Here is a 20,000-nt window from a genome sequence, read left to right on the forward strand (position 1 = left end):
GTGATCTAGGGCTGACACACTAGGGCCTTGTGGAGTCTCTAGTGCAGCGTGCGGCGTGAGGCTGTGGCCTGGGGTGTGCTCCTCTCCTGTGCTTGCCCTTCTGAGTCAGGGCTCCACTTGCTCCTGCACCCCGCACCCTGCACCCCGCACCCTGCATCCCATACCCCACACCTGCACCCCACACCCCGCACCCTGCACCCCGCACCCTGCACCCCACACCTGCACCCCACACCCTGCATCCCATACCCCACACCTGCACCCCACACCCCGCACCCTGCACCCCACACCCTGCATCCTGCACCCTGCGTCCCGCACACTGCACCCCGCACCCCACACCCTGAGCCCTGCACCCCTCACCCCTCACCCTGCACCCTGCATCCCGCATACTGCAGCTTGCACCCCACACCCTGCACCCTGAACCCCAAACCCTGCACCCCGCACCCTGAACCCTGCATCCCGCATCCCGCACCCTGCAGCCTGCAGCCTGCACCCCGCACCCTGAACCCCGAACCCTGCACCCCGCACTTTGAACCCCACACCCTGCACCCTGCATCCTGCACCCTGCATCCTGCACCCTGCACCCTGAACCCCAAACCCTGCACCCTGCACTTTGAACCCCGCACCCTGCACCCTGCATCCCGCACCCTGCAGCCTGGACCCCACATCCTGCACCCTGAACCCCAAACCCTGCACCCCGCACTTTGAACCCCGCACCCTGCATCCCGCACCCTGCACCCTGAACCCTGAACCCCGAACCCTGCACCCCGCACTTTGAACCCCACACCCGGTACCCTGCACCCTGCACCCCACACCCTGCACCCTGCACCCTGCCATGCAGTGAGCCTGACCTTTAGCTGGAGTCTCTTTACTCCCTGCTTTCTTTGAATTCTCCTTTTTCTCCCCTCCCCCACCCTAGGTGGTAGAAGAACTCTTGCAGACCTTGGATCTGGAGAAGAAAGCAGTGGCTCTGGGGCACAGCCAAGTGAGTAGACTCCCTGCTGAGGACACCCACGGTCCGTACAGGAGCTCAGCATCAATTCTTGTCCCACCCAATGACTCACTGACACTCTGGGTCTCCCTTTTCTAGACTGCAGGGGACAGGTTATTTCTGTCCTTGTCTCTCTTACAAAGTCATGAATGGCATTAGTGTCACATGTGTAGAAGTGACACTGGAAATGTCATTCTTAGAGTCCCCAGGAGGCCAAGTCTGGAAGAGTTGACATCTGGGTCCTTAAATGACCTTCTGAGCTCCAGAGGGAAATGGATGCAACCTGAAAGTGTCCTTAAAAGAAAGAACCCAGGCAGGAGACTACCTGTTTGTACTGTAGCTTATGTAACAGACCAAAGAAAGCAGGAGAGAGAGGGAGAGAGAGAGAGAGGGGGAGAGAGAGAGAGAGAGAGAGAGAGAGAGAGAGAGAGAGAGAGAGAGAGAGAGAGAGAGAGGGAGAGAGAGAGACAGAGAGGGAGAGAGAGAGACAGAGAGGGAGAGAGAGAAACAGAGAGAGAGAGAGAGAGAGAGAGAGAGAGAGAGAGAGAGAGGGAGAGGGAGAGAGAGCGCTCCAGCAGAATGTGCTCATGAATATTCATGAAGCAGGTGGCATATTCATGAAGGAGGATCCTTTCTCCTCTCTCCTCAGTCTGCCTTTATGGGTATTTCTTTTCAAAATCCCTACAAAAGGGGAAAGGTGTCAATACTGCTGTGAGAGCCATGTTCTAATGGCACCAGGATTCAACAAAATGCCTGAGCAAACCAACAAAGGATGTGTTCTGGCTTTGGGTGGTGTGGAAGGTGAGGAGGGAGGAGTCCTCTGAATGGTCACATTGCCAGGGCAGTCGGGAAGCTGAGAGAAAGCAGGAAGTGCAGCCTGCCAATAAAACCTAAGGCTCATGCCCCGCCCTCCCCCCCCATGTGTTTCCTCCAGCAAGGCTCCACCTCCTTAAGTTTCATAGACTTTCCCAAACAGCGCCACCAGCTGGTGAGGACTAAGCATTGCAGTGCTTCAGCCTGTGAGGGGCATCATACGTTCAGACCACAGCACAGACCCTTACTCCGGCACAAGTGTGGTCACACAGCCCTAGCCCTCCTTGTCTGTGTCCACTGCAACCAGTCGATGGACGAGTGGCCTGGGAAGAGTATGGGGTGATCTGAGGGGAGAGATACCATTTTCCTGAAGGGATTGAAGCTCAAAGCTCTTCCCCATCTGCTCACACGTTAAGAGTGGATCTCCGTGCTTTCCCAGCATGCCTGTGCGCTGCTTAACTTCTTTGACCCCAGAACCCTCAGTCCTTTGTTTTTGTGGCAATACTCATTACCAGCTCTGAGACGCGGGCACAGGGTTTTGAACTCAAGGACCATGTCGGTGGCCGGCAGGGCACCACTCACGAGCTCAGAACCCAGACTGGAAAAGGTGCAGACTAGAAGGGTGGTGCCTCAGTACCCCTGGCATTCACAGGTTGGTTACCATAGCCAGCTAGCCTGAGTGGGCAGACCCCCTACTGCAGGGGCCCGGGGCAAAGCTCTGCTCTCCCCACGGGCAGGCACTGTGGTCTCAGAGCCTTCCTACAGAAACCTTCTCCTGGGTGAGCCCCCAGACATGCCACTGCCCACTGCTGGATAAGCTGTTTTAAACACACTAGCATCTCACTCTGGCCTCTGGTCCAAGCTTCGGCGAGTTTGCTGTGGGCTCACCCAGATTGCCTCCCCCCCAGTCCTTTCTGACAGAAGTAGTACGCCGGCCTCTTCCTGAGCTCTCCCCACAAGCTGTAGACTTCCAGACGGAAGACTGTGCTCTAGGGAGCTAACTAATTTCTAGAGACCACAGAAAAAGGCTGTGGAGTCCCAAGGTCCTCCCCACATGCTGAGCTCCGGCTGCTCGTTGGTGAAAGTGGAGAGTGCGTACTCGCAGGCCCCACAGTCTCTCTCATCTTGGGGGTGGGCGCAGGGGTCCCCAGTTCCACCCTCTTCATCCCTCTATTCCATGCACAGAAACATTGCCCAAGAGCTTGCACAAACCCCAAATCCTTAGAACCCACTGGGACCTACTAGAGCAGGAGCTGCAGGGTGGGGCCCAGCAGCTGCCCTCACAGGCTCTCCAGGCGGCTTTGATGCACGCTGGAGCCCGAGAACCACTGGGCTAGAGAATTACCTCGTTATTTTATGAATACAGAAATTGGTCCCCACAGTCTCGGCGGCCACTGCGGAGCAAAGGAGAGATGAGACACTACTGTGAGGTTTTACAGAGCCAGGGGCTGCCATCCTGGATGCTGAACCCTTCTGTAGCAAGGCGACATTAATGGTTGCTATTCACCAGGGGTGATGGGGCCCAAGTCGACTTCTGCTGAGTTACGCTCAACACCAGGCTGGGTTCCTCGTGGGCAGGAACAGAATCTTTGCCACTGTATAAGCTGGCACTGTCAGGTAGGAAGCCACTGGAAATCCCATTGGAGCGAGAAGCAGCGGCCCTGTCCCTGCCCTGGCTCGAAGCTTCCTAACTGGCTTGTGCCTCAATTTCCACATCTGTAACACAGAGCCTGCTCTCTGCCTCCTGCCCATGTCACCACTGCAGCAATCTGTGGTGTAAGCTACTTATCACATAAGGTCACATTTTAATGCTTTTAAAGAACTAAAAACCCCAGAGCTGGAGAGATGGCTTTCTGGTTAAGGGCACGTGCTGCTCTAGAGGGCACGAGTTCGATTCCCAGCTGCCTGGTGGGTTACAGCTGCCGGTAACTGCACCTCCAGGGGATCCAGTGCCCTCTTCTGGCCTCCACTGGCACCTGCATGCGTGTGGTGCACACAAACTCATGCAGGTGGATGCATATTAAAGGCAATCTTCAGGGCACCCAAAGATCTGGGCATTTTTTGTTTGTTTGTTTGTTTTTTGAGACAGGGTCTCTCTGTGTAGCCTTGGCTGTCCTGGACTCGCTTTGTAGACCAGGCTGGCCTCGAACTCACAGCGATCCACTTGCCTCTGCCTCTGTCTCTGGAGTGCTGGGATTAAAGGTGTGTGCCACCATGCCCAGTGGTCTGGGTATTTTTTAAAAGAGCTAGAATTCCTCTAATCTGTGACGTGACCCCCAGGAGAGGATTGAGTCCCTCAGCACATGTGCAGGAGGCGTCGCCAAGCAAGACCTTGGGACAAGCCTGGCTTTTCTGGTTTTAGATGGGGAGCAGTAGTGAGACTCCCCCCTGTGCATTCCTCAGAGGTGGGCGTGGGATTGCCTCTCTCTGTCGGGGTCCCACGAGGAGAGAATCATCTAGGTTTTTCCTTGTGATTTCGTGATTTTTCCAGCCCCTGGCACCTCATGGAGGTGTGTGCTGCGGGCCCTGACAGTTACCACAAAGTGTGATTCCACGCTCGGTAGGACGGCTTGGTCATATCGTGTTCTCAAAAAGGGAAGGAAAAAGAAAAGAAGAGAAAGAAGAGATCAGGACCTGCCTCTGCAGCGCCGAGGACTTGGCCGATTTGCTCCCACCCTGTGCACAGTCCTTTCCAATTATCTTTTAAATGAAAGTCTCATACTTAATCAATAGTGGCCTGGGCAGCACCCACCACTGTAATATATGAAGTTTGCTGTCACCGTTTTGATCATTGATTTCATCTCTCTTGCTCTCCTTTTTTTTTTTTTTTTTTTATGGCAGCTTTGGGACTCACCAGCTTGTGAAATTAATACAGTCATTATCGAGCCATCTGAGGGCCAGGAGTGGCTGGTGTGTCTATTTCAGAAAGGCTGATGGGCTTGGTGGTCCTGGGTCACAGCAAGCGCTCTCTGGTTTACAAAACAGTTGGCCCCTCAGCCGAGCTGTCTCACCTTCCTGTATGCTCACGATCCGATCTGACAGACCGAGGGGCCCCTCACTGAAAATGGTCTAGGGTGCTGGGGAGTCACTGAGACCTTTGTTCTGGTCGGGTTAGAGTTCCCTTTGGGTTTCAAACTTGCGATGTGTGAACCCAAGTTCTGGGTTCGAGTCTCAGTTTTCCAGGCCATCAGCTATTGAATTTCTTGGTCCACTGTGGAACAAGCTGGAGCTTATTCATGAAGCATCGTGAAAAGGGATTTAGACCCTGTAGATGCCGGGGCCTGGGGAGACAACAGCTCAACCGCTGAAGTGTTTACCCCTGAGTCCCATCCCCAGAGCCCGTGTAAAAACCTGGGTGTGCCTTTGTTTCTCCCTCCATAAAATGAGAAGATCAAAACAGCGAACCCTTAGGATCCTGCCTGCCGAGGTGTGGCTGTTAAGTCCAGGTCTGGTCTGTCCTAAGCACTCAATAAACATTGTCCTTAGTTGACAGTGTCACCGTGCAGTGACACCAGAGAAGTTGGCACCTTTGGGTTCTGACCCATGCATAGGACTGGGTCAGGTCAACCGAGGGCATACTCACCTGTAGGGCCCACGTGTAGTCAGGGACATACTCTGCCAAATACTCTGCCACCACAGCCTTAGATCTCCAAACCCAGGACCTGCCACCTTTGCCGCCGACTGACTGAAGGCATCCCTGGGTTTCCTGTCACCTTGTTCTCTGCAGTCTGTTCACAGACCCCGTGGGGTGCTACGGAGTTGGTCCCAGCACCTCCAACACCTTCATCCATTATTGATGCTCTGTAGCCCAGCAGGTGTGGACTCGGGCAGGAGCCCAGCAGCTTTGGGGGAGATGTGAGGGCAGAGCACCCTTCCTGCAGCCTCTGCCCTACTTCCATGCTGAATTGGGGTGCTCTCTCTCTAAGACGAATTTGCCAATGATCAAAAAGTGAACATTTGGGACCAGCCTAAGTGCACAGGCTCAAGGTAGCCTGGGGCAAGGCCTTAGGACCTGCAGTTGCCACTGTCCAGGGAGGACTCCATCCCAGAGGACTTTAGGCGCACCTGCCCTGATGGTGACTCTCAGACTGAAGTCCCCTCCCACCAGGATCAGGGTGAAATTCACGATGTGGTTTAGCGGAGCTTTTTCTTTTTCTTTTTTTCTTTGTGTTGTTGTTTGTTTTTGCTTTGAGACAGAATCTCAGGTAGCCCAGGCTGGCTTTGAACTCATCTCTAGCTAGAGATGACTTTTTTTTGCTTTTGTTTTTTGTTTTTGTTTTTTGAGACAAGGTTTCTCTGTGTAGCCTTGGCTGTCCTAGACTTGCTTTGTAGACCAGGCTTGCCTCGAACTCTCAGCGATCCACCTGCCTCTGCCTCCTGAGTGCTGGGATTAAAGGTATGAGCCACCACGCCCGGCTAGAGAGATGACTTCTGATGCTTCTGTTTCCAATACCCAAGGGCTGGGATGCCCACATACGCCACCGTGCTACAGGGATGGGTTCTGGGACTTCCTGCATGCTAGGCAAGCACTCTGCCAACTCAGCCACACCCCCAGGCCCAGATTTTGCCTTGGTAAAAGCCCCAGGGTGGTATCTATCCTGTTACAGATTCGTGGAGCATGCTGGGTAGCCAGGAAGGAGCTGGAGGCAGGAGGAGGCAGGCTGACAGGCCACTTCCACCTTTGAGCTGCAGAAGAGAGATGGGTTCCAAGTGGCACCCTCGGACACCCCGGCCATGCAGAGGACTCATCTGTATCTTCTGCCCCTGCCCCCAGGTTTTCCTCAAGGCGGGCGTGATCTCCAGGCTGGAGAGGCAGCGAGAGAAGCTGGTGTCCCGTAACATTGTTCTCTTCCAAGCGGCTTGCAGGGGCTTCCTGTCCCGCCAGGAGTGCAAGAAGCTGAAGGTACTGACCATGCGGGTCTGGGGTGAGTGTGCAAGACTGTGTAGCCTCCAGCACACCGCACCCGGGGGTACTCCAGTGCCTCTGTAGGAGCGCGCCCGCTTATGGGCCACCTCCCTCCTGGCCTGTGATGTGGGTCACCTGCAGTAGATGCGAGGCCATGTTCCTGTATGCTCCATCTGGTCTGTCCCCTGTCTTCTTTCCCGAGCAGGCGAGCCCCACACAACCGCGTTTTCCTTCTGCAGATCCGCAGGCTTGCTGGGCAGTGCATCCGGAAGAACCTGGCTGTGTTCCTAGAGGTCAGGGACTGGCCGTGGTGGGGGCTCCTGGCGTCTCTCCGGCCGCTGCTGAGTTCCACTCTCGGCACAGAGCAGCTTCGAGCCAAGGAGGTGGGTTTGTGGCTCTGGGTGGTGATAACCACCCCTGCCCATGCTTGCACCCAGTGCTCAGGGACGTTGTGGCCACTGGCCAGCAGCTCAGCAGTCCTCCATTTCTTTGCTTGGGGGCGTCCATTGACTGAGACTGTGTTCCCCCAAACACAGCTGCTCTATGGGATGCTGGTCAAATGCACAAGCCACAAGGGTCATCCCTCCACTGCCAAATGCGTGCATGGGCGCGCATGCACACATGGACACACACACACACACACACACACACACACACATACACACACACACCTGTCAGGTGAGCAGCTGGTTTGGACTTTGGACAGCTTCTGGTGTGTGCTTTCTTACACTTTTTTTTTTTTTTGCAAAAATGAGCAAGTTGTGCAACGGCTTCTTTATTTCTTACACAAACAGTAAATATGAGGTAGGCAATGCATCCTTCATCTAGTGAAGCCCATGTAAGTGTCTCCAACTGGAAAAAAAATCAAAATACGACACTTTGACCCCAAGAATTTTGGGTGAGGCCCTTCCTGTGAAGCGTATACTGTGCTCTTACCAGTTTACTCTAAATATCCCCAAGGGCATCTCAGGGAGCCATTCTTTAGTGCAGTGTAGTGTTCCCTTCTTTAGTGCAGTGTAGAGTTCCCTTCTTTAGTGCAGTGTAGAGTTCCCTTCTTTAGTGCAGTGTAGAGTTCCCTTCTTTAGTGCCGTGTAGTATTCCATTGTTTAGTGCAGTGTAGTGTTCCCTTCTTTATGCAGAGTAGTATTCCATTCTTTAGTGCAGTGTAGAATTCCCTTCTTTAGTGCAGTGTAGAGTTCCCTTCTTTAGTGTAGTGTAGTATTCCCTTCTTTAGTGCAGTGTAGATTTCCCGTCTTTAGTGCAGCGTAGAGTTCCTGTCTTTAGTGCAGTGTAGAATTCCCTTCTTTAGTGCAGCGTAGTGTTCCATTCTTTAGTGCAGTGTAGTATTCCCTTCTTTAGTGCAGTGTAGATTTCCCTTTTTTAGTGCAGTGTAGAGTTCCCTTCTTTAGCGCAGTGTAGAGTTCCCTTCTTTAGTGCAGTGTAGAATTCCCTTCTTTAGTGCAGCATAGAATTCCCTTCTTTAGTGCAGCGTAGTGTTCCCTTCTTTAGTGCAGCGTAGAGTTCCCTTCTTTAGTGCAGCGTAGAGTTCCCTTCTTTAGTGCAGCATAGAATTCCCTTCTTTAGTGCAGCGTAGAGTTCCCGTCTTTAGTGCAGTGTAGAGTTCCCTTCTTTAGTGCAGCATAGAATTCCCTTCTTTAGTGCAGTGTAGAGTTCCCGTCTTTAGTGCAGTGTAGAGTTTCCTTCTTTAGTGCAGCGTAGAGTTCCTGTCTTTAGTGCAGTGTAGTATTCCCTTCTTTAGTGCAGTGTAGAATTCCCTTCTTTAGTGCAGCATAGAATTCCCTTCTTTAGTGCAGCATAGAATTCCCTTCTTTAGTGCAGCGTAGAGTTCCCTTCTTTAGTGCAGTGTAGAGTTCCCGTCTTTAGTGCAGTGTAGAGTTTCCTTCTTTAGTGCAGCGTAGAGTTCCCTTCTTTAGTGCAGCATAGAATTCCCTTCTTTAGTGCAGTGTAGAATTCCCTTCTTTAGTGCAGCATAGAATTCCCTTCTTTAGTGCAGCATAGAATTCCCTTCTTTAGTGCAGTGTAGAGTTCCCGTCTTTAGTGCAGTGTAGAGTTTCCTTCTTTAGTGCACTGTAGAGTTCCCGTCTTTAGTGCAGTGTAGAATTCCCTTCTTTAGTGCAGTGTAGAGTTCTGTTCTTTAGTGCAGTGTAGAGTTCCCGTCTTTAGTGCAGCATAGAATTCCCTTCTTTAGTGCAGCGTAGTATTCCCTTCTTTAGTGCAGTGTAGAGTTCCCTTCTTTAGTGCAGTGTAGAGTTCCTGTCTTTAGTGCAGCGTAGAGTTCCCTTCTTTAGTGCAGTGTAGAATTCCCTTCTTTAGTGCAGCATAGAATTCCCTTCTTTAGTGCAGCGTAGTGTTCCCTTCTTTAGTGCAGCGTAGAGTTCCTATCTTTAGTGCAGTGTAGAGTTCCCTTCTTTAGTGCACTGTAGAGTTCTCTTCTTTAGTGCAGCATAGAATTCCCTTCTTTAGTGCAGTGTAGAGTTCCCTTCTTTAGTGCAGCATAGAGTTCCCTTCTTTAGCGCAGTGTAGTGTTCCCTTCTTTAGTGCAGTGTAGAGTTCCCTTCTTTAGTGCAGCATAGAATTCCCTTCTTTAGTGCAGTGTAGAGTTCCTGTCTTTAGTGCAGTGTAGAGTTCCCTTCTTTAGTGCAGTGTAGTGTTCCCTTCTTTAGTGCAGTGTAGTATTCCCTTCTTTAGTGCAGTGTAGTGTTCCCTTCTTTAGTGCAGTGTAGTGTTCCCTTCTTTAGTGCACTGTTGAGTTCCCTTCTTTAGTGCAGTGTAGAATTCCCTTCTTTAGTGCAGTGTAGAGTTCCTGTCTTTAGTGCAGTGTAGAGTTCCCTTCTTTAGTGCACTGTTGAGTTCCCTTCTTTAGTGCAGTGTAGTATTCCCTTCTTTAGTGCAGTGTAGTGTTCCCTTCTTTAGTGCAGTGTAGTGTTCCCTTCTTTAGTGCAGTGTAGTGTTCCCTTCTTTAGTGCAGTGTAGTGTTCCCTTCTTTAGTGCAGTGTAGTGTTCCCTTCTTTAGTGCAGTGTAGTGTTCCCTTCTTTAGTGCAGTGTAGTGTTCCCTTCTTTAGTGCAGTTTAGTATTCCCTCCTTTAGTGCAGTGTAGTAGTCCCTTGTGCCCACAGCCAATACATCATTCAGTCACCTGCTACTGCTTCCAATGATGGCATCACAGGCTTGGAGAGCAGCCCCTCATGAAAGAGTGACACTTATGAGGATGAAGTACTGCATGGTCACAACACACATACACACACACGCACACACACACACACACACACCGTCTAAGAGATCTGCACTGAGCCCCTAGAGCAAGCTGTGTGGGTCAGACTGAGAGCAGAGATTTTATTTGGAAATGGTGAAGGAGAAGTGACAGCCAGTCTTTTAAAAAGTTCTATTTTTAATTGAAAAACAATAATTCCATGAATCTGTGGGGTGGGATGTGGAGTCGACCCCGAGGTATAAATGCGGAGTGAAGGACCGACTAACGTGATGTGAGCATCTCAGAACCTTCCAGCGAGCGTGGACTGCGTGGGCGTCCTCGCAGCCGCTGAAGAGCTCACTAAGTCACTGCGCATCCCCAAAGCCTTGGCCCCTGTGGCTGGGAGGCCAGATCTGCAGGGGCCTTTGTCTTGCAGGAGGAGCTGACGTTGCTGAGACAGAAGCTGCAGATGGCGGAGAAGTCGAGGAGCGAGCTCAGACAGAGCAGGGACCTGCTGGAGAGCAAGGTAGGCTGCCTCCCTGAGAATCGGCTGAGGGAGCCGGGCCCTCAGCCACACAGCCCAGCACCCGGGCAGCCATGGCATCCTGCGTCCTCCTGGCTCTATACAACTAGCAATGCCAGCTTGTCCCAAAGAGAAAAGCTCTGTACATAAGCCATGACAGGAGACAGAGTCGGGGAGAGGGGAGGCTGTTGGTTAGAGAGGGAAGTGAAGAAGACATGATAAATACTGATGCTTACATGGAGTCAAAGTTGTCATGTTACAGGAAGATGGCAGAACGTGCAGAACCTTCCAGTCTACTGGAAGACAAGCCATCCAATAGGGAAGTTTAAAAACTGACCGAAATATGGACAGATGGATGGCTCCTGGGTGGGGCAGCTTCTTTCTTTTTGCTTTCCCTCAAGTTATGATTAATTTATTTTAAAGCTATCATAATTTATTTAAAAGCTATCTGCATGTCCACAGTACACGTGAACGAGGAACATGTTCACCGTGAGGTCACCTTTCCTGGGGCCTGAGAAAATGTCTCTCTTACCTCACAGGCTGCCTGCTGTTCTACTGCACAGAAATTTGCCTCTGCTGAGTTTTTCCTTTTTGAGACCTACAGAGTCTCGTGCAGCCTTGGTTGCTGTAGCCAAGGACTCTGATACATGTTTTGTTTATGATATACTCTTTAAAAAGGAATTATTCCTGTGTTTGTGTGGGTATGCTCATGTGAGTGCAGGTCCCAAGGAGGCCAGAAGAGGGCACTGGGTTCCCTGGAGCTGGGAGAGCAGCGAGTCCTTTCAGTAACTGAGCCACGTTTCCCGCCCCTAAGCTTAAAATATATGTATTCTGAAAATGTGTTCTCTCACAACCCCACACATGTATAGAATCTATTTTGATCACACTCCCCTCCTGTTCCCCCTGCCCCCTCCCACTACACTGAACTCCTTTCCAACAAGTCCTTTCCTCTTTTCTCGTCCATATTTTGTGGTCCACCACATTTAGTTAACATCATCTGTGTGTGCGTGCATGAGAGAGAGAAAGAGAGAGAGAGAGAGAGAGAGAGAGAGAGAGAGAGAGAGAGAGAGAGAGAGAGAGAGAGAGAGAGAGAGCGCTGTCACAGGAACATAGGCATCTGAAGAAAATGACTCCTCCTCCCTAGCACTAGATCCTCAGCTGGGGTGTGGCCATGAGTCCCTACCCCACCCTCCTGGAAAATTGATCTTGTGCACTTAACCACAGCTGCTGTGAGCTCATGAGTGCAATCAGAAGACAGATATCACAGCACGCGTGCACACGCGCGCGCGCACACACACACACGCACACCTGCCCCTTACATTCTTTCTCCCCCGTCTTCCATGATGTTCTAAGCATCAGGGACATTCTTATTTCAGAGATCTGCATGCTCAAGAGTGCAATTAGACTCACGAGAAGAGGCTCAGACTCAGTAGCAATCAGGAAATGCCAATCAGTGCCTCTGCGAGAGCCACTTCAGGGTCCCAAACAGCCGGAATAGAAAGGGGCTGCAGGGGAGGGCTGGCAAGGATGTGCGCATGTGTATGTGTGTGTGGCAGCCTCTGCATCTGTGGCATGCAAATTGATGTCACCGTTCATGGATAAGCTGATGTCACACAGGCAAGTGACAAGTGTCCTGCAGCCAGCAATGCCACCAGAGGCTTCCGTGTTAGATGCTAGCCCCCCACCCCACCCCCGACACATGGCAAGAAGAGGTGGTTTCCTTTCTCCCATCATGTGGGTTCTGGGGTTTGAACTCAGATTATTAACCTTGACAGCAGGCATCCTTCCTTACCTGCCAACCCATCTTGCTCTGGCCCTGTAGAAGTGTTTTGGTAGAGCCATGCTACATCAAAAAACAAAGGGACTGTTGAATCCATAGTGTCGTTGACTGTGAAGACCCAGGTGGAGAATGAAGGACATTGATTGTTCTTCTTCCCTTGTCCCTTCCCGCTGGTCCTCCTCGAGCCACGGGCTTCCACCAGGATTACAGAATCAGACCTGCCCCCTGGGAAGTAGACCTCAGCTCTAATGTGAAAGCCACTGGTCACCCACATAACTGTCCTGCCACTGTTGCTCCTGTGGGCACATATTGCCTGGAAGGTCGTCAGTATTGTAGCATGCTGGTTGGTATCTCCCCCAGTGGCCTGTGCAGCAACTTCTGGCACTGTGGCTTTTTCCAGTCAGCAGCAGCAGCAGTGTCTCCTGTCCATCACCACTGTCACTCTCTTATATCCCAAAGAAGCGTGTGGCATCCTGGGCCATGTCACACTGTGCTTGTAGAAAGGTGCTAATTTTCTACCAGAAAATAGCTATTTCTGATTTGCATGGGCTTTCTGCCTGAGGAGCCCGCAAAGGCACCTGTAGCTCTGAAGCTTTCCCAGGGAGGTGTGACCCAGGAGGGGAATCCCCAATGTCACTGCTTCTTTGTCTGCTCTGAGGTGGCTCTGTTGCAGAGCACTGGGTCTGACTGTGGAATCTGGGGCACGTCCCTGTAGAGCCCAACAGAGCGGACACAGCCAGACCCCAGGCTCTGTGGTGCTGAGCCCAGGCCTAGGGTGACCCTGGCTGCATTTCGAGCAGGAGTTCTAGAGAGTTTACTGTGGGAATTGCTTCTACTTAGGACACACACATACACCTGTGCTGCTCCCCTTTGCCCTTGTACCCCACTCAGGGGTCTCAGCAGGGGAGCAGCGGCTAGTATCAGGACCTAGCTTATTAGGTAGTTACTGCAGTGACGTTAATTACCATCTGTGTGAAGCCAAGGGAATGGGAACCAGGGAGAGGCTGCCCATGGGAGGAGCTCTTCTGTCTAACAGGCCACAAGGGAAGCTTCCAGGATTGAAGGTCTGAAGGTCCCTGCTGTGGTGTGTGACATCTGTGCTTGTCCAGCAGAGAGGGATGTTGGCTTACTGGTCTGACAGGCTGTCGGAACTGGGTGAAATCTCTGTCTGGGTTGCGTGTTTGTCCTCTGGTAAGCCCCAGGCTTGAGCCTTTGCCTTCACCCAGCATGATATTCCTCGGGGGATCTCCTTGGGGGTCCACTGTTTGAAGGCTCCCACAGCCGAGGACAGACACACCTGCAGTCAGGATGCTGAGTCAGCACCATCTCTCAGAGTGGCTTGTGGTCAGCACCGCCCATGTGTGGACAGGAGTGCTGGGGTGGACAGTGTTAGTCAGCAGTGATGGTGTGCCCAGCTGGCCCGGCTGTGGCGTAACCCAGGCACTGTCATGTTGGCACCCAGCACACATTTCCAGGGGAGCCCAGGACCCAGGCACTGTGCCAGGTGTTTGCTCTAGATCTGCCCAGTGGTCATGGCAGCCGAGAGGGCAGGGACATGAGACCAGAGCCACCAGCTCATCTGTGACTGAGCTGGCTGACACTGCAGTGGGGCTGCCCTGAACCTGCGGGGTCAGAGGTCCACATAGCGTCCTCCCTTTGGCCATAGGGCAGCTAGAGTCCGCACTATATCTGATTTTAGATGTGCCCCAGGTTGGTCTGTCTCCAGTGGGCAACAGCTCCCACCGTACATATTTCCACAAGCCTTGTCCCTGTCGGTGGGGAACAGTGTGACGTGCTGATACACATATGCAGCACACACAGGCCAGAGCAGTGACACACACACACACACACACACACACACACGGCACTGTGGACACTGATGCCGTCTTTGTGTTGGGGACATTTAGATCCTGTCTGATTGCTGGTCTGAGACATGTAATTACGAGCCAGGGAGATGGTTGGTGGGTGAAACCTCAAGCCACCAAGCGTGCAGACCTGAGTTTGAGTCCTTGAACCCATGGAAGAACTGGGTGTGTCTCTCAGGATCTGTGATGCTGGCGCTTCCTCTGGGGGATGACAGGCAAAGGCAAGAAGGCACCCCCAGAAGTTCTCAGGCCAGCTAGCCTGGCATCTGCAGCAAAAACCAACAGAGAGAAAAAGTGCCAAACAAGAGGCAAGGCACGGCCAATAATTAAGGTTATCTGGTTTTTACACACACACACACACACACACACACGTACACACCACACACACATACACGCACACGTACACACACGCACACACGCACACACCACACATACACCACATACACACGCACACATGTGCACACACACAGACACACACGCGCACACACACACCACACACACACAGTTGTAGTCAATCGCTGCCCCTCTGCAGGATACTAGCCAGGAGCCCCTGTGTCTGACCCTGTATCTCATAGTCTCTTTTTCTCTCCATTTCCCTCCCCCAAGGCAATGTTCCCAGGTTTGAGAATCTTTGAAAGTCAGAGTTGCAGGCAGGGTCAGGCTATGTGGATCCCTACCAGTGACTACTCATCTCTGATTACACCGTGTGTGTCCTCGGTATGGGGCCAGGCACACAGTAGGTGTGCACATAATTACTGTAGGGTCCATAACAGCCACAGCCACAGCTGTGTTCAGCTGTTCGTATCTGTCCTGGCTGCAACCTGTGCCGGAGGCTTTTTTCTCGACACTGGGAACTGATCTAGGACGTGCACACACACTGCGAGCGAGTGCCTCACCACCGCTGAGCCTGACCCCGCCCTCTTTTACAGACAGATGTCTTGCTGTTTCACTCAGTTTGGTCCTTCTGCCTCTGGGTCGCCAGGGTAACCGGCCTGTGCCATCAGGCTGGACCAGTTTTTTATTTGTTTGTTTGTGTTTGTTTGTTTCTCTTTGACAGATGGCGTCATTCTTGTTCTCCTCTGTCTGTCCTGCCCTCACAGCCATTGTCCCTAAGTAGAAAGGGCATTTCTGCTGATGGCAGCACAGGGTGGATCCAGGCAGGGTTGTTAAAGCAATTTCCTGTCAACTGGCCTATGACATCTGTAAAAACTGCTATGTTTGCAAGCCAGAGTCACCCATCCTTAAATTGGTTTTCGTAGTTCCGAATGTGGCGTTCACTCCGCCCCACCATAGGACCTCTGCCCATGCTTTGAAGGAATGGGGGGACTAGAGGGGAAGGAAGGAGAGGGAGGAAGGAGAGGAGATGGGGGGCAGGCAGGGAAGGAGGAAGGGTAAGGTTTACGTGGGCTTCAGCACCTGAGAGTTGCAGTCTTCTGCAGCTGAAAGCACTGGCTGTCCTTCGGGCTCTAGACAGTGGGTTCCACGAGACTCAAAATTAATGCATTAAATTAATTTTGCGCTCCCCATGCTCAGACAGATTAGCACAAATTAAATTTCACACTAATTGTCTAAGCGAGGGATCCTTGTACCCCTGCTTGGAGTCGAGGCACATTTCCAGGATGGGAGGTGGCTAGGAGTGTGACCCTGGATGTTCCTGCATTGTACTGGCCACTGTCCCAGCCCCATATGGGGCCTTCACAAGGCCACAAGCAAGTCTAACTTGCCCAAAGCAAAGAGAGGCCGAGTTGAGGGGGAGGGGGAGGGGAGAGGGAGGCTGAGGTCCCTGTGATTCTGTTCCTGATTCCTGAGCTCAGCTTCGTGGCTGCGCCTTGGGGACTCCAGTGTGCAATTTGCACTTTAGCAAACTTCCCTGAGGTGCGCTAGGCTCCCCTGGTGCATGATTTAAAGCCAGCAGGTTAAGGAAGAGCAGAAAGACCCCTTTCAGAGGCCACCCACTCCGTGCCCCTGGGAGCTCCCAGTGTGGTAGCCACTTGAGTTGCAGTAGACACGCGTGCATTCAAATAGCGGCTTTACCGTGTGCTTGCTCTGTTGTCTCGGAGTTCCTCCCCATTTTCTCTCTCTCTCTCTCTCTCTCTCTCTCTCTCTCTCTCTCTCTCTCTCTCTCTCTCTCTCTCCTTAAGCTTCCATTTGGGTCACATCAGGGCAAAGACAGGCTGGAAGGAGGAAGAAAGTCCACAGAACACACAGTGGCCTCCATTTCTGTAGAACAACTGTTTCTCCCAGCAACACAGCTCTCACCCCAGAGCTCATTTGTTCTACAGCCGAATAGCAGTGACCACATCCTGGGAACAGAGTCAGGTTACCCATAATGCCCCAGTCCAACATGGTGACAATTTTATGAAGTGTTATATGCTAAGAGAACAAAGAAAACTATAAATCAACACTCCTGAAGTCCGCTGGTGGGATTATCAGTTGCAGCTTATTGCAAACGAGGAAGTCTCTACTACAGGCCACAGATGCTAAAACATTCTCAGCCAGTGTCTAGGAAGCGAGGTGTATGCTAAGCTAATACACTATGGAAGGTTCCATCTGGCAGCTATAGGACGTTAGGCCAGACTGGGAGAGGAGAAGGAATGGCTTGTCAATCAAATGGGCTAAAGACAGCCCAGGACAAAATCGCCATTAGACGCTGGGCTCGCACCGCGCAAACCTCCTGAGGTTCTAAGGAGCTGGTAAGCCTTGCAGAGTTCTGTGGAAGGCAGAGACTTCCCTTCGCAACTGTGTTGTGTTTTCTGATTTCCAAAAACAAGAAGAAATCTGCAGGACAGAGGTGCATCTCAGGGCACATCCATGGGCCCCTGTGAAACAGTCTCCATAAATGAGTAGACAACTTGTGCTGTGCTCACGTGGCCAAAAACCGAGAGGGAGGAGAGTCATGCTTTGTTGTCATCTCCTGGGCTCCCGTTGATGGCCCACACCCACACGTGGGTCACACTAACATGACTTAGTGAGTTATCAGGAAACAAAAGGGCCAACAAAGATGGGAGAGGCAAGTGTTGAGGGAGACGAGGCGAGCTGAGTGGGAAATGGGAGGAGTTGGCATAGCTATATTCCATTACATACACGAGGCAATGTGTCCATATGATCCGCAGTCTGAATGCTCAGGGATAGAGGACCCCCACCTCGCTCAGCACTTGTGTCTCCCCACAGCCAAGGCCCTGGTTGGAAAGACTGACCAAGCAGCCACGTGTTCTTAGACTTGACTTTGCACTCTGCTTCCTTTTGACAGTCTCTGACTCTCTACTTTATATTTGTAATTAAAACAAATATATACAACAGAGCCCTGGGTTCCATTTCCAGCACGGTGTTGGTGTACACATGGGCCTCAGGGAGGCAGAAGGACCAGGGGTTCAAGGCCAGCCTCGGCAGTGTACCTGCGCTATGTGAGACCATGTTGTGTATACACACACACACACAGACACACACACACACACACACACACACCCTTAATTCACAGTCCTGTACTTTCTGGTGCTGGGGTCTTTGAAATGGCCAGGAACTGGGAGGCTGGGTCTTCGCTTCCTTTTCTTTCCTGTGGTGGCAGAGCCTGTGTTTAGCTCTCAGCTCGGGAGAAAGCAAGGCACCTTTATAAAGTCCTTTAGAAACACCCAGTTCCTCGCACGCCTTGCTAATTCTCTGGTCCCTACTAACAGGTCTTTGTAATCACTAGCAACATGACGGGCCAGGTGCGCACAGGACAAGCCAGGAAGGCAGAGAGCTGGTACCACCATGGCCCACAGAGAGCCATAGAAGGCTCCGCATGGCAGGACCATTCAGGTTCAGCTGCCTTTAGTTGAGAACCTACTATGTGCCAGGCTAAACTCTCCAGGGCTATGTCACTTCCCACAATAGGTCTATTAGTCCCATCCCCACCCCATCCCCCTTGCCTTTTGAAGTGAGGAAAACTGATAAACCAGAGCACCTAGTGTGCGCTAGCGAGAGAGTTCTCTCACACCACAAACTGTTGCATCTCAAAGTGTGAGCTGTCAGCCTTCTGTTTATGAAGTGGGATTGCCTTTCCCGAGCAGCGCTTGGTCCTCAGGACTGTCCTGCGCTGTGCGTGGTGCGCTGTGCGCGGTGCGCTGTGCGCAGTGCGCGGTGTTCAGAGGAAAGAACAGTCAGCATCTCAGTGGTTTCTCCTCCTCAGATCACAGACTTGACCTCAGAGCTTGCGGATGAACGCTTCAAGGGTGATGTGACCTGCGAGGCACTGGAGAGCGAGCGGGCAGAGCGGCTTCAGGCCCTCCGAGAGGTTCAGGAGCTCAAGGTGAGGGACTTACGATGACCTAAGTGGGGCGGCTGGAAGTGAATCCTGGTTACTGGTGCTTCTCTGAGACCTGTCAGCCTGAGTGAGGTGCGCAGGCTGACTGACTTCTGTGTCCTGGGTCCTGAGGACAGGCCTGGGAGGTGCAATGACCTGTGCTGGGGGAAGAATGAAGTGTGTGGCACGTCCACCACCTTGGAGGACCCTTGGGTAGGAAAAGTGCAAGGGATACCACGCTTGCCTCGTGAATAACAGGTGACCAAACCCTGGCTTTGGATGGGTCCCCTGTCAAATGGTCAGTCTTGGCCAGTTTAGTCCATTTTTGTTACTACAACAAAATACCACAAGTGGACTGCTTAATAAAGCAAAGAGGTTTGCTAGTTCATGGGTTTGGAGACTGAGGGTCTTGGCCTATCCCATTGGCTCAGCCTGTGGTAAAAACCTAAGGCAACTGGCATCATGGCAGGAGGCAAAGCTCGCTGAACCAAACAGGAAGCTGGAGAGAGGGAGAGGGTCTGGGCTCCCTACTGTAGCCCTCTGTAATAACTAAAGCAAAGGTCTCACCAGAGCCACGCTAATTCCGCCCAGGGCCCAGGGACCTGAAGACCTCTGCCAGGCCCAACCTTTCACAGCGCTGTGGGAAAGGACTAGTTTCCCAATCCATGATTCTGTCATGTCCAACCCTCAGTCAACACTGGGCTTTTCTTCCAGGCTAAGTATCAGCAAGTGCAGGATGCATTGGGGGAAGCCCAAAGGCAACTGCAGGAGGCCCAGCAGAGGAGCCAGCTGGCCAACTTGGAAGAGAAGCAAGCAGGAGGAGGTGAGCAGCGGTGAACCCTCAGGGCTTGATGCTGGCAGGTGGAACACTTTCATACGGTTCATTTGTGCATGAGTCTGAACCAGGCACATGCATCCCACCGACACCGCACCTGCCGTGGCCGGCGGACAGACACAGCTCTGCCCTTGGGCGGCTCATAGTCTGATGCCGCAGCCGCTGTGCTGTCTGACCAAATCCATGGTGAAAACTGATCACTGTGAGAGATGAAGGGTCATGTTTAAAAGCAGAGAGGGACTAGAAAGGTGGCTCATTCGGTAAAGGGCTTGCCCATGCCGGCTTCGGGAATGACCCCTAGTGTTCAATAAAAGCCAGGTGAAATGTTACAGGCATGTAATCTCAGCACAGACAAATGGCTCTCCAGGGCTGGGTAGCTACCCACCTTGCCTAACTTGTGAGTCCCAGTGATAGTGAGAGTCCCTGTTTCACAAAAGCAAGGTGGAGGGGGTCTGAGCCGGGATCCAAGGTTGATCTCTGGCCTCCATGTTCATAAATATACATGCACATGCAACCCCACACAGGTACACACACACACACACACACACACACACACACACACACACACACACAAGAACGATTAAGGGTTAGTGTCTATGTTAGACACTTTTCTATTGCTGTATCTTAAATACACATTTTGGTGAAGATGACTCCTGGGTGGGGCCCAAGTTTTGAAATGTTCCTCTGTGTTTGCAACACACCGTGCCACTTGAGGCCTTCACTCAGGCTCCGATCCCCCAACCTTCAAGTGCAGATGGTCCCAGACGATGAACAGGGAGTGCTTCATCGACACCAG

At 52.1% G+C, this 20,000-nt stretch overlaps 1 protein-coding gene across 1 annotated transcript in view; it reads left to right on the forward strand.

Moving 5' to 3' along the window:
- The window catches only part of Myo18b (myosin XVIIIB), a 200,747-nt gene that overhangs the window by 64,857 nt on the left and 115,890 nt on the right, over positions 1-20,000 (forward strand). The window contains 6 exon segments of the mRNA XM_051162160.1: positions 917-982; positions 6,576-6,704; positions 6,947-7,090; positions 10,356-10,445; positions 18,256-18,375; positions 19,084-19,192. Coding sequence (XP_051018117.1) covers positions 917-982; positions 6,576-6,704; positions 6,947-7,090; positions 10,356-10,445; positions 18,256-18,375; positions 19,084-19,192 — 658 coding nt within the window.

This window comes from Acomys russatus, chromosome 19, assembly GCF_903995435.1.
Source record: "Acomys russatus chromosome 19, mAcoRus1.1, whole genome shotgun sequence".
In the NCBI taxonomy this organism is placed as follows: domain Eukaryota; kingdom Metazoa; phylum Chordata; class Mammalia; order Rodentia; family Muridae; genus Acomys; species Acomys russatus.